The 13,938-nt window shown below is 38.3% G+C and overlaps 1 protein-coding gene across 1 annotated transcript; it reads right to left on the minus strand.

Annotated features, from left to right (window-relative positions):
• Positions 1-759: 759 nt before the first annotated feature.
• Positions 760-12,649, minus strand: RB195_007560 (uncharacterized protein; the record flags this gene model as incomplete). The annotated part of the gene is made up of 26 exons (XM_013452989.2): positions 760-936; positions 1,314-1,426; positions 2,962-3,044; positions 3,181-3,281; positions 4,729-4,812; positions 5,340-5,447; positions 5,507-5,657; positions 5,771-5,865; positions 6,197-6,337; positions 6,485-6,597; positions 6,678-6,846; positions 6,900-7,061; positions 7,172-7,394; positions 8,171-8,287; positions 8,379-8,522; positions 8,631-8,872; positions 8,976-9,122; positions 9,623-9,795; positions 10,001-10,117; positions 10,218-10,332; positions 10,391-10,571; positions 11,216-11,337; positions 11,489-11,545; positions 11,757-11,898; positions 12,394-12,475; positions 12,577-12,649. The coding sequence occupies 26 exons, from the start codon at positions 12,647-12,649 to the stop codon at positions 760-762; spliced, it is 3,432 nt and encodes a 1,143-aa protein (XP_013308443.2).
• Between the last annotated feature and the right edge of the window lie 1,289 nt (positions 12,650-13,938).

Raw genomic sequence — 13,938 nt, forward strand, 5'->3', positions numbered from 1 at the left:
GTAGCAAAAGATAAGGTTAGTTTAAGTGGCATAAACATACATAATTACTTTAATTGCGAGACCTAAAAAATTTAATTCCAAATTAAATGTGCAAATTCGGAATTGCTTATGAAAGTGCACGCAAGAGTTTAGTTTACTTCACTAATTCGTTCATTTTGTTATTTTACGAGGCAACAACAAGAGTTCCAGATTAGTATCCGATTATTCCTAAAAAAAAAGAGTGTGAAAAAACTAAAAGCTCGTGCAAAAATGAAAGGGAAGATCAAAGAAGAAAAGAGCGCAACCACAAAAACGAATGATTGGTTTCCATCACGTTACCCCAGAGTTTTCTCAATAAACGTGACTTACTTATTCGTGTTTAATAAGAAAAGTTTGTTGCTAAACAGTAAGCAGTTGTGGCTCAGCATAAGCCTATATTATTGAAAAAATACAAACACTGCAACAAATATTAGATACATTGTGGCAATATGGCATACCTGTTGTCATAATTCAATCTGGTAAATAAAAAAGACAAAAACTTATTAAATATATCAGTGTCTCTCCAAGAAAAAGCCTATATGGTCAAGAAAACAACAATCGTTTAAAAGCAAACTCTTCGGCAAGAGAATCTGAGAAAACGGAGAAAAAAAAACTGAATAAGAACTCGATATTAGCCTTTGGGCTAGAATAATGCCACCCGTATCGAGTCAGATGCAGACAATCAGAGTCATCCGAGAGAGCATCAGTGAGGAGGATAAAGAGTGGAGATTTAGCGAAGACCTAGTCAAATAGTTTACCAAGTTTATGCTTAAAACCTTTTTTCTGTTCTGGTGGTTCTGATTCCGTTTGACTTGCTGCCAAAACTCGAATCTGTTTTCCTGCTGTTCGAAGGAATGACAGTAGTGGAACACCGGGTAAAATGTCCAATCCTTCTGTCCATGTGTCTCCGACTCGAGGCTAGACAAAGATTATAGCAGGGCACAGATGTCAAATACAAAAACAGAACCCTATGAACACTTTTGGATTGAAATCTTCCCGGATGAATCCTACAGGGATATCGAGTTTTTGAGTAAACAGAGGCAAGTCGCTAGGAAGAAGCAGGATAAACTGAATGTTTAGAACTACAGTTAGTAGAAAGATAGGTGATCGGCTCAATAGAAAAATGCTGAAAAAAATTCAATACGAATAAATCTGAATCCGTAACTAGATCTATATTGCCAAGTTAGAGCTCCCATAAGAAAATGAAATAGAAAATTGAAAATGGCAAATATATTACAAGTATTTTCGAAAGCATTTGGTATGCCACAGTTCAACAGTTGAAAATTGAGACTCACCCCAACAGTCTTACAGCTATAGACTGAAATCGATGGATACGGTAAGAAGCCGGCAGCACATGGTATTACACTGAACGCGATTTGACCCAAGCCCGACTCCTTTACGTGTAACACTGCAATACAAGAAAATTACCCATGTCCTAATAAAGATGAACGAGAGATGAAGAATTTGAGGATCCGTAGCGGAACATAGAACTTTTGTTGATGTCAGAATATGGGAGAAGAAAGCAAAAAGAAATGCTGAGATAGACACAATAAACTCATGAAACTGCAAAACTGGGAAGAATTTGGTACTGTTGGGCGACATTTGTGTGGCTTAGAATAGAATCACCGAATCGATAGTATTCTTCAATTCAAATGGAATTCATGGGAAAGGATGAGGGGGACGTGCTGCAAAATCCAAAGTGAAAAATCAATATAAAACAATGAAAAATGAATTGTTTTATATTGATTTTTCACTTTGGAAAAAAAAATTTAAAAATCTCAATTTAATGCAAAGTATAGAATTCGATACAATTCATAAAGGAAATTGAAAAAAAGCAACAACTTTCTAAGCTATTTTCGACTAAAGGGATTCTTAGAGGAATAGTGAACTTACAGGTCCTAGTGTACTGCTTCCGCAGATATTCTTCTTGTCTCCAAAGAGTGATAATTTTAAGGGATTTTTTTTTTAAATTTCGAAAACAATATAATCAAATTGAGAACTCTCAACAGGAAAATTCGTTCGTCAATGCTTTCGCCTTGTTTTTTTTTCCAGAAAGTTTAAATGGAAAAAGGCCTATTAGATTCATTCATTTTATTTAGAAATTCTTTCATTTCATTTAGACTTTCTGAAAAAAAAAATTGAATGAAAAAGTAGAACGTGACATGACGCAGAACCCTGAGTGAACCAGAGTTGACCAAAATGAAAGGGGATTAACAAAGCATAGTTCGCGACATAACCCAAAACAAGAGTGAAAGAAAAGTACTTCAAACGAACTGACTGACAGAGCAGATAGGAATAACAACATTTTAACAACAAAAGGACAAAAGATAAAGTCTCAGGCGTATCAATCTGCTTGGGATGCATCAACGCGTCTGACTGCACTTCGCAACCGGTGAGGTCTTATGAACGCGTGTTGGACTATACAATGACTTGCGGGAGCTAGTCGATGTATTATTTCGGTGTTTTTGTCCTCCCAAACAAGTCTAGTACCAATTTATGTACCGACCTCGGAGGAATGAAGGACCAGCGCGGTTTCGATCCATCTAACGTATGCCCACAGCGGACCCCTTATTGACTGCGCTACACCCGCACCATTTTATTAATAATTATAATAAACTTAAGGTACTAAAAAGCAACACATTCAAGCTGGGAAACAAAATAGACCCAAAACCGAGAACGTAAATACACAAGCACAATTAGAATCACAAATACGATGGGGAGAAGCCGGACTCTCCTCAACTGAAGAGGGTCTGGCTCATGGAGTGCAGCTCAACTGAAAGGGATCCTTTCGCAACAGTCCAAAAGTGAGAGGGGTCGAAGCGCCGGGTTCGACTAGCGCATTTATGATTAGAATTCAATTGTGCTAACAAAGGAGCGAGTTCCCCAGCTTTCTAATAGGGTGAGACTGATGCGATGAGATATAACAACTGCACTATAATTCACCTTTTGCTCTCTCCGTCAGTGTCCACAATTTCTCGTCAGCATCCAACACAATATAAAGAACTTCTACAGGTGGCAACGAAGATCTGAAAGTATCGTGTTAGGTACCTCAAAATTACACAAACGGTGGGAAATGGAGCGAAAATAATTACAATAATTCACTAAAAGTAATTGAGGTTACTAAAACACAAGGAAAGACAAAGAAGTAGAAAAAAGGCTCACAGGGATCTCAATGAGATCACGAGATCACAGGCAGCACCAGCGCGGCACAATTGAGCACCAGGCTGTTGAGACAGCATTTGTGCGCATAATTCGTAGCCTACCTAAAAATTTCACCGCATGTAAAGATGTTCATACCTACAGTGAAAATAACTGTAGGTGTTGTACACTTTCAAGATCAGAAATTACCCAAATGAAAAAGGAGGAAACAGCGCATTATACAGCTCTACTCCATCATCATATACTAAATTGGTGATTTTTTATAGACATTGAAAAAGACGACGTTTGAAAGCTAGGACATGCCCTTTCTTAGGAGCTGAGGTAAACGTTAGGAGGTTCCAGAAGCTTCTTAGGCAAAAATATAGAAGAACGCCGCATCTCTGCTGTGCCACTGTTGTAATGGAAATGGATCGACGTCATCTCCGTGGGATCTTTTTCTACGAACGGACGCAACGCCATAGCTGATGAGCTGAGCACGCCCAACGTCTTTGCTGACGTCTTGGCGAGGGGCACATCAAGACCCTTTGCCAAAACATCAACAAGACGTTGGGCGAGGGAATCACTACTCCCGCTACAGTCAACAAGCGGTTCTCCCACTTGAACGAGGGAAACTCCTAATTCGATGACTTGCCAAACATGGGACATCCCCGCGCCGAGCAGGCGGGTAAAGTTGTGTTGAGGGCTGGTGCACCAGACGGCCAAAGCCGCCAGCTTCCGAGAAATGCGAGCGGGGCGTGTCGCCAATCAACTCTTCCACGACAATGCGCGGCCGTATGCCAGCTCGGCCATTCGCCGTTCGCCGAAGGATTTGTGCCCTACGAACAGCTCGGAATATTATGAAATGTTTTGGCTCATTATTTATTTCTAAAGAATTAATTTATAAAAATAATTTTTAAATGCACGGCAAAAAATAAAGTTTGGGTGTTTTTTACGGCACATGTAATTTTTCGTCATCCTGTACCGATGTAAAACATAACTGTTTGCCGCTATTCCCTTTCGTGAAATGTGGATTTGTCCGCTTATTTTTGTTCATGACAGTAAGAATTCAGAAGAAGAAGCTTCAGGAACATCGATTTGTGCAAAATAAATGGTTTTTACATCTTTTGGGATTTGTCGTTTGATAATTGGATACGCTCCTATGCAAGTGATGAGAGCCAAGAAGAGGAAAGCCATAATGGGTGTTCACCGTTTAGTTCACAACTGCGCACTGTCCAATATCGAAGAACTGCGCACTGTCCAATATCACTAATAATATTACGTTTGTTTGGAAGTCGTTTCCAAAAATCAGACGGAGATGCCGACAATGCAATGGAAACAATTATTTTTACACCAACTTAATGGTTATACTATGCTCCAACACTGCTGGGATTTGGCTGATACTGACAATACAAAACAAAAGATTCTACGAAGAATAAAGAAATAATCAAACAGAGCTGAAATAAAGCAACCTGCACAATTATAGGAATTATTTCCTGAGAAATCAACGATTCGACGTCAAAAGACTACTGTTTCCAGTTAATGTACATGTATACTTATGTATGTCGAACTCACCTTCGGTACATGGAGATCAAACGTTTCTCGATAAATATAGAGCCTATCTATGAAATCCTCAGTTCCATTTAATGACACTTTTTCCTAAAATGTTTGAAATAAGAAAACTTTAAAATTTCAGAACTATGCAAAGATGCAAATTTAACTGTTTTTTTTTTCGAATAAGGAAGTATTACGGCTGTGAAAAACAACGTTCCTTAGTTTTAAATGAAATGGGGAAGACGAACTAATCCAGGGATAATTAGAACATCTTTCGGGAGTTGAAGTAGTTCAAGGTCATCGTGGTCCATAAATACGTGAACTTTCGTTCTTTTTAAAAATCGATTCCAGAAACAAGTTAGGTACCCAAAAATGCTTTCAGGTCTTTGATTCTCACAAAAGGTGTTAAAAGCTTCTAAGAAGTCAAGAAAAGTGTTACATGCGGGTGAAAATTATGTTAACAAGCAGATTTAAGAACTAAAAGAAGAAGACAATGCAAAATTATTAAATGGTCATCTGAAAAGATGGAACAGAAGGAAACCATGTGAGAAAAATCAGAGAAACAAAGTTATTATGAAAAAAAAATGAAAAAAAAATCACACAAGAATGGAACAAAACGCAAGGGAACTTACTTTTGTCGGTTTCACCCGATAATCAACAGATAGCTTGTGCGAGATCGGTAATTCACTTGTTAACGGCAAAATCCATACTAAGCTTGCCACAACATTTGGAATTAGCTCCTGAAGTAGACAAAAAAAAATCTCGATGTGTTGAAAACGTAATAATTCTTTCAATATACCCCGAGATCTCTATTAATCAATTTGGCAAGCTGATTTGGTGTACCATCCTTAGCCTTCGGATCTACTGCTTCAATCATGGCACTTTCCAAAACAACCGTCCATTCCTCGGCGTGTCCAACGGCTCGTGCCACTTCCAGCTCGAACAAGGTTCTTGAAAAGGAGTCGCAAATTCCGGAGAAAGAATGGACTTTTGAATAGTGTTTGGAAGCCGAAATATCAAGGAAAGACTAAAAAAAACAGAAGAACAGAACATCATAACACACTTATTCTCCAGCATAGAAGTACTGGATGTCATTATTAGCAACGCAACAAATGGTAATTCGAGCGACCATATTCTCCCAAGCCATTCCATGGAAATCTAAAAAATGGTCTGACACAAAAGGAAAATATGCTCTAAGGTTGTTATCACCGTTTATCTACGAATAGTGGAGATTTTTCATATTACTACATTTGCTTCCACATGGATTCTACATCTTTCTAAGTAGAACTAACGGGACGAGTAAGAAGCAGGTTGGCTCCCTAATACGATACGAAACGTAAGGTAGGTTTGTAGGTAGGTTAGTTACTCTTCATTTCTAGCGGAAAATTAGAGGATAGTTAGAAATTTGATGGAGTGGAAGAGACATGGATGATTTAAAAAGCTAACTCTCAGCAAGACACAAAAAAAACAGATGAAATAGGTCCCTTACCTTCGCCTTCCTTATCGCTGGTGAAGCTGTCAATCCTGTATCCATCAATAAACAAAGCACCAATTCAAATGAATGTCGTGCAGATACACCAAGTGGAGGGATATCCACACTCACATTTGATGACCATACGCCATTCGATCCCTGAAATAGTGGGGCTGCAGAAATTTATTATCCAGCGCAATTATGAACCGGAGCAGACAAAACATGATCATTTCTCATGAGATTGCCCGTCTCGGTTAAATTAACATTGGTTTCAAACCCATGATTGACCGAAGCAATTACTCGTACCATAAACTCGATTCCTTCACAGACATCGGCTTTAATCTCGATTTTTGACCAGTCCACAGAAGACCCGGCTTCAATCGTCACTTTGACCCGTTGAACAACGCCTGCCAGGAGGTCTGAACAAGGAATTGATTAAACAATATTAAACGAGTAATAACTAAGGCACCATCTATGCAAAAAAAAAACACACACACACCTTTGCTGTCATCAATCCACAGCTTGTTGGGCGTGCTCTGCACGAATACCGTAACAAATCGCTTCGTTGCGACGTTATCGACGTCAACAACAAGTCTTCCATTAAACAGAGTCGCTTGGACACTGTCCAAAATGAAGCAACCACGCCTTGTCGCCAGAGCAGAGACAATCTAGGAAGGATTTTCACAAAATCACAATGGTACATTTGTTCCACAAAACTTACGATCTCATTTTGACCAGGCGTTATTGTTTGACTGGGACTGGTAAGCAGTAACTTTTCCGCACGTCTTTTTTCAACAGGTGACTTAGAGTGGGAATTAGATTTATGACTTGCTCGAGAAGAATGTTTGTTCAACGTTACCACTCTGCATATTTGATCTCGTTCCTAAATAATTCATACCTTAGAGAACCATCTACATATCTCAATCGTAGTCACCAAGAACGTACAATATTAAAAAATACGAAGCTTTTGACACAGCAGAAAAAAGAACCTACGCTGAAGAGGACGTCGTATACTGGCTGTTTCCGCCTTGATAGTACATGTTCGTCCACTTCTCGTAATTTCACTCTTAGACCAAAATTATCAATGGGAATTGGTAACGATGATGTCACTATGAAATCCATAGAAACTCGTCCGTTGGGGATTTGTACAAGTGGGGTGAAACCGCCGATAGCACCCTGAAGCAGGTCCTTCGGAACACCGGGCGGATCGGTTAACCTACAAAAACGAAAAATTGATAACAACAACAAAAGGGACAACTAATTTTTTATACTTTATATATATATATATATATTACGTGTTCCATATTACTATTTTTATTAAATACAGTAAAATGGAACACATATTATATATGAAGTATAAATATAAAATGAAAGTAAAAAGTAAAAGTATAAATATATGTATAAAGTATAAATATAAATATTAGTTTAAGAGTGCAGATATGCCCACTCAAAATCCGCACAACTGAGAATTTCTTTCGAAAACAAATATTTAATCCGTTCAATATACTTCGATATTTTGAATGTTCACGAAAAAATGAGCAAGTATTAGTGAGTTATCAGTGAATGCGCTCATAATTGAAATTAAAAAGCGGTTGCGAATACGTGGATGCCTGAAGGAGCTAAGTAAGCTGAGTAGTGCCCATAATTTGAAAGTCTTCATGAGTACGAATTCTAAGATAACTAAAGCCTTTCTGAAATAGGTTTCCATTGGCAGATTGCCAAAAAAAACTATAGAAATAAAATAAATTTGCAGAACATTCAATATAGCGCTCAAGCTAACCTAACTCGGTCAGAAATTGTAAGGTGTGTAGACAACTATAGAAGAACGTTAAAAAAAATAATACAAAAACATTCAAAAGGAATAAATGAGAACGGCAAAATAAAAGAAAGTTTGAATTGAAGAAGACTGGCTTATCAGCCAATCATTCTTGTGTTTAAAAAATGAAATACTATTTGAAGCCTCAAGGAGAATTATGTTTAGAAAATATTTACCTGATATTTTCAGCAGTATTCTTTTTGTCAACTTGAGCTACTAGATCTTCTGCAATCTTTCTTCGCTGTTCCTCGTCGCTTTCATGAACAGCTATGAATAGCCGATACGTCAGTAAGCTTCAATGATCAAAAATTCGATTAGGTTATGACAAGTAGTTGGTGAGTCTTACCGTAAATAAATCATTTGCTGAGATGTTCTAAGCCCTACCGTTCATAGTCGACATCATCTTTCAAATATGGTATTACTTTCTTCATCACATCCACCACTGGCTGAGATTTCATTCCACTTTCCAGCAGCGACGAAATGAATCTCAGCTCTAGAGGGAGAGCCCCAACTTCTCGCCCATTTGCCCTGCGATGCTGATAATCTACTATTTTAATGGTAAAAAAAGTATCAGGAAAAAAAAAACAAAAGAAAGGAATTAATTCACTACTAAGCAGTAAAGGGAAATCGAGTAACCTCATCCATTCGGCCATTTTCCATCCAATATGCGCCGACTGTCGACTTCGCCCCCACTGCAGCAAGGCGGAGGTGGCTGCATCGTGCGCTTTCGACATTTGTTGAGCAAAACTACTCGTCGATTGCAGCATCTCTCGCAGAAATTCTGAGCCTCCACTGGAATCCTCTGCAGCAAGCCACTTGAGAAGCGACTCTTTTGTTTCAGACCGTCCACTATTTGACAAATTAGCCAGATCAAGCATCTAAAAATACTGCGAAAGGATCTAGAGCAACAGCAAAGTAAGAGAAACGGAAAAGAAACGAAGAACAAAGAAGTTCCTCAAACTCAAAAACATTTGATCTCACCGAAAAGAATCTCTGTGTTTGAATAGCGCACACAGACGAAGCGGCACCATCAACAGTTGATGGATCGGCCAGAAGCCCCGCAATATGCAATGCCTCCCCTGACACAACAAGGCTCCAACACGCCAATCGTGCAGAGGAAACATTCATCTGAAATAGTACCAAATCAATTTCTCGAGGATTTTTTGATAGAATGAAACTTGAACAATGAAAAACTTAAAAGAGTGAACGCGGTAATATTTCTGGAATGCCCAAACTTTCGACAACTGCGCGGATAGTAATGGATCGAGATGTCAAACGAAATGGTGATCCACAACCAGACGAACAAATTTGTTAAAATCTTGATATTCCAAAGAAATCTGATATAAGTTTGGCCGGAGACCGAACGAAAACATCATTTTGTCTAGTTGGTCGGTTTGAATGCGAGATCCCACTCGTATTTAGTGTTTCTACTGAAGTATGCTCATATGGAAGCTCTGAATTTCCATGTGGGCGTACTTCGATTGGAAAATCATGTGTGGGTGGAATTTTGAAGCCGAAAGTGACTTGATGGATTGCTGGGCCAGGCATGTGGTGTAATTTTTTTTCTCTTCTTGCAGATATACGTATCAAGATATCATCAGTAACCACAACATTAGAATCCACCTTACCAGTGCAATCCTCGACTGATCCATAGCAGTGTTTAGAACATGTTTCGTGTACCTTAATACCAGGGCTGCAAAATCAACTCTTATGGATGGTGCAGCGCCTCGTGAACGATGTCTTGAGTTGTACATGTAGAGACTCAGCAATATTTGATGTGCAACAAGGAAATGTCGAATAACTAAAATAAGGAAGCACCAAGTGTAGAAAATTTAGCAAGTAGAAACATGAAGTTTTGAGAAAAAAAGAACAAAATATGGGTGATAAAATAACGTCAAATTGATAAATAATATAATAGATAATAATTGGTTGATAAATAACGGAGCACGAAAACAAGATAGAGACTCAGAGTCGTAACAAAACACTCGAGAGAGGAAAATGCTGACCAACTAATCCATGATCCTTCTTGCAGTCCAGTTTCGACTGCTCGAAAGAAGAATACAACGATCGAAATGGAAGCCCAGCACTCCGCAGCGATACTACCCATCGTGGTTCTTTTCCCGCTGAAGATAAACTCATCGCTTTTACCGCTTTACGTTAGAAAGAATGGAATATCAATGAAGTAGTGAATTCACCAAAGGAAAACATATTAACATATCTTACCTTCAACACTCGCCATTTCATTGACAATATCAACAAGAAACAAATCGAGTTCGTCATATATTGTTAGAGCATGTTCGAGTGCACCAAGACTCCAGTACAACCGAGCGTATTCCATCTCAACAATTATATGTTGTCAAAATTTACTATGAGTACAAGGAAAAAATGAAACTTACAGTTGAGGAACAGTACGCAGACAAACTCCAATTCATATCTGTGTATTTTCCGCGCGATCCATTCAGTGATGCTTCCCAAGTTCCCGTTAAGACATCCAGATGATTCAGTAATGCATTTTGTATTGCTTGCTCGAGTCCCGCGAAGGATCCATGTTCCACAGACTCTGACACTTCTATCAACCTGAAATTAGAGACATGTTTAAGAATTAGAATGCACGATCGTTCAATACCTTAACAAAAGTTAACTTGAAAGACGACAACGCTTAATTCAGGGAATGAGAGGAGAAAGCTCAAAAATCTGCACATAATATGAGTCGGGAACTTGATAATGGAAGAAAAGAGTAGTAAACAAACTATTCATTTAGAGGCATCACCCCACGAATCTGGGGTGGTGCGGGTTTCAGGTGGGTCATTTCGTATTATAGGTGTAGTCAAACTATAGCCTATATAGTTCAAGCTTACCTCAATGAGTTGCGATATCAGAAACATAAGCCAACATATGTAAGGTGAAATTATATTCATGAGCGCGCTATATAATATTGTAAGAATAGGAGAGGATGGAAGGGTGTAGAACAGATAACTTTTGTTTTCAAGATTGCAAGTTAAGAAGTTTAGTCTTCTGCAAAAAGTTTCGAGACAATAAAACAACGAAATAAAACGGTAGGAACAAGATGCAGATTTTCAAATGCGCGAAGCGAAATCTACATAGTTTCAGAACCTGTTGCGTACCTTTTTCTTTTCAAAAGGAGCTTATTCTGCTGTAGATATCAGATGGATCTCACTGAGAAAAGTACTCGAAAGTTTCATAAAAGAGTGGGAAACTACCTTGTGGTGTGTTTGCTAAAGTCCTGTTTTAATTTCTCCATTAAGCTCGTTCGATTCTTTTTGTCTTTCGCTCTTGTCGAGTCGACAACAATGAGCCATTGGACGTCACTTTTACTACTTACCTGAAAACAGGCACACAGATGATTCCGAAAGAAGAAAAAACAAGAAATAGATGAAAAGGAAGACGAGAAGACAAACTCGGAAGCGGAAAAAAGACAGCAAGAGGAATCATGAGAGGAGTGAGAACGGGAAGCATTAATCAAAGAAGCTTACTTTTGCAAACCACTCGGAGACGTTGTGCCTTACAGAGGTACGGTACTCATCTACTGACTGAAATTGTAAAATTTCCGCAATAACTCAATGGAAACAATCTTAAGTGTTTGAAATTCATCCCCTAATTTTGCAAATAAGATGAGATTTTAATCAATTCTACGAACTTTTCTTCTCATAATAGTATTGGAGGTGTATTTAGTTCAATTAAAAACTTCATTCAAGAGTTAGTAGATGTTCTCAAAGAAATGAGTCACCAAAAAGAACTCACCGCCGAGTCAATGACATATAGGTGCAGGTAAGCAATATTAGGCAAGTCTGCTTGGGTCATGTGCGGTCCAAAGCAGAGGTTTTCATCAAATGGACAAAACCTCACTGGAAACGTCAACGGATAGGGGAATGGCTTGCCATGCCTGAAAAGGTCCACGACTTATGCGTTAATGCTTTCTAATACCTTTTTTTACGATTTCGAAACACTTCGTGCTACGCCTTTTCTAAATAACAAAGTTTATAAGGCAGTACTTGTGGTTGCATGGAGAACAACAACAACAACAAAAATTAGGAAACTTAACATAGTCCTCTCTCTTCTTCTTCTCCGCCGAATTCGCAAGAAACAAAAATCAGTTCCCTCCTCTAGATGAACTGAGTGATGCACAAACACGATGACTTCAATAAACGAAAGAAATGGAGTGGAAAACCATATAATTTGCAGAACAGTCTCGAATACGAAAGGTTGCGCAAAACATTGGAAAAAGATAATTAAGGCAGGGTGAAGCTTTACATTAGTTACGTAGTCGCTATTTTAATATCGAAACCGACGTGAAACAAAAGCTGAGAGAACGAATTTTGAAACTCAAAAGCCCACTTTATAAAAATGCGGCAAATGTCGAAATCTAAATTGAACACACCGTTTCCAGATAACCTGATGCTGTGCAAAACGGGTTGTAATAGCATTTTGGTATGCGACAAATCCATTATCACTTCCTTTACCTGAAAAATTGCCCTCTCTTATTTCATAATTTCAGTAGAGTTGGGTTTTGAAAAGTGAAAGTAGAGGGATGAAGCGGACGATGCTAAAAAAAAGGACTTACATGTTACATTAACGTAATGAGGTTTATGTACACGTAACAAACTGGCCAGATCATACTTCCACTTCTGGTCCATACACTCCAATTCTGAAATTTGTTCCTTTAGAAAGGCTGCTTACGAAAGTGACACAACGAGTAGACAACGGATTTGTTTACAGGAAAATAAACAAGATGATCGGTTGACATGAGATGAGATCGGAAATAACACATGCATTCACATTTAACATCAGAAAGAATCCAACCAAATCATCCAGGGCGCAATGGGTAGCCTTGGATAATCGGCAGAAAATTCTAGAATTTCAAGCGTAAATACGTGCATTGGGATACACCTCCAAATTAAAAAAAAGCTATTGAAGTACAATTTCTAGGACGAGGAAATCTTTCTGAGGGAAACAAAGAAGTGGAATGTGGCCTGTGCTGAATATCTTGGAATAAAAATGTGCAATCATTACCGAATAGGAAAGATGAAAATGCTGAAGCTGTGGACCTCGCCACTCACCGTGCAACCGATTATACAAATAAATGCCGATTTTGAGAGACAAGCGGAGTTTTTAAAAATCCGAATTAACTGTCTAATATAATACAGACTGTGGATACAGTGGAGTGTAAAGTAGTTTCAGGCGATACTATGGGGGCCTTGTTTATCAAGAGTAGGTGTGAATTATCATTAAATATGAGTATGATGAGTAATATGAGTGTATCGTTAATATGGACTATAAGAACTCTCAAACTACCTGATAAAGTCCTGTCGTAGCCTTACTCTGTGATATCACGACAAAAAAAAAGATTTCAGCTAATCTGTTGAGAGACTCCCATTTACAAATTAAGAACTTTGACATATGCAGTCACCTCTTTGAAATTATCATTAAATATGAGTATGATGTTGAAATCAGCTAAATCCTTAACAAAGTGATGGAGAGCGAGTTAAACTAAAAGTAGTCCATCATCTTTATGCAAAGGCTCCAAATATCATGGGGGAAAAAAGGAAGTAGATCAATGGTGATTAGAGAAAGTAGAAGTCCGCGAAGAATATATAACGTCAACAACTTCAAGAAAACATCTATATAACCTTCAGCACCTGATAAGCAAGCAGTACGACAGGTCACCCGAAACGCAGCCTGCTCAAGTGCTGTGTTCATTTTTTTTTTTTGAGAAAAAAGTATCATGTGTTAATGTTGGGTAATAAATAAGGCTGTTTTCAGATAAACTTTCGCGTAAAAAAGAGACTGACAACCTTCGTCAAGGGACTACGCCTTATTTGAATGACCACTTCCAAGCTTGAATTCCCTTCCTTTGAAGGTGACCACAGTTCATGCGTATAAATAAACATAAAATAGCTTGAAAATGAAAAATATTACAATGGGA

This window comes from Necator americanus, chromosome I, assembly GCF_031761385.1.
Source record: "Necator americanus strain Aroian chromosome I, whole genome shotgun sequence".
Taxonomy (NCBI): domain Eukaryota; kingdom Metazoa; phylum Nematoda; class Chromadorea; order Rhabditida; family Ancylostomatidae; genus Necator; species Necator americanus.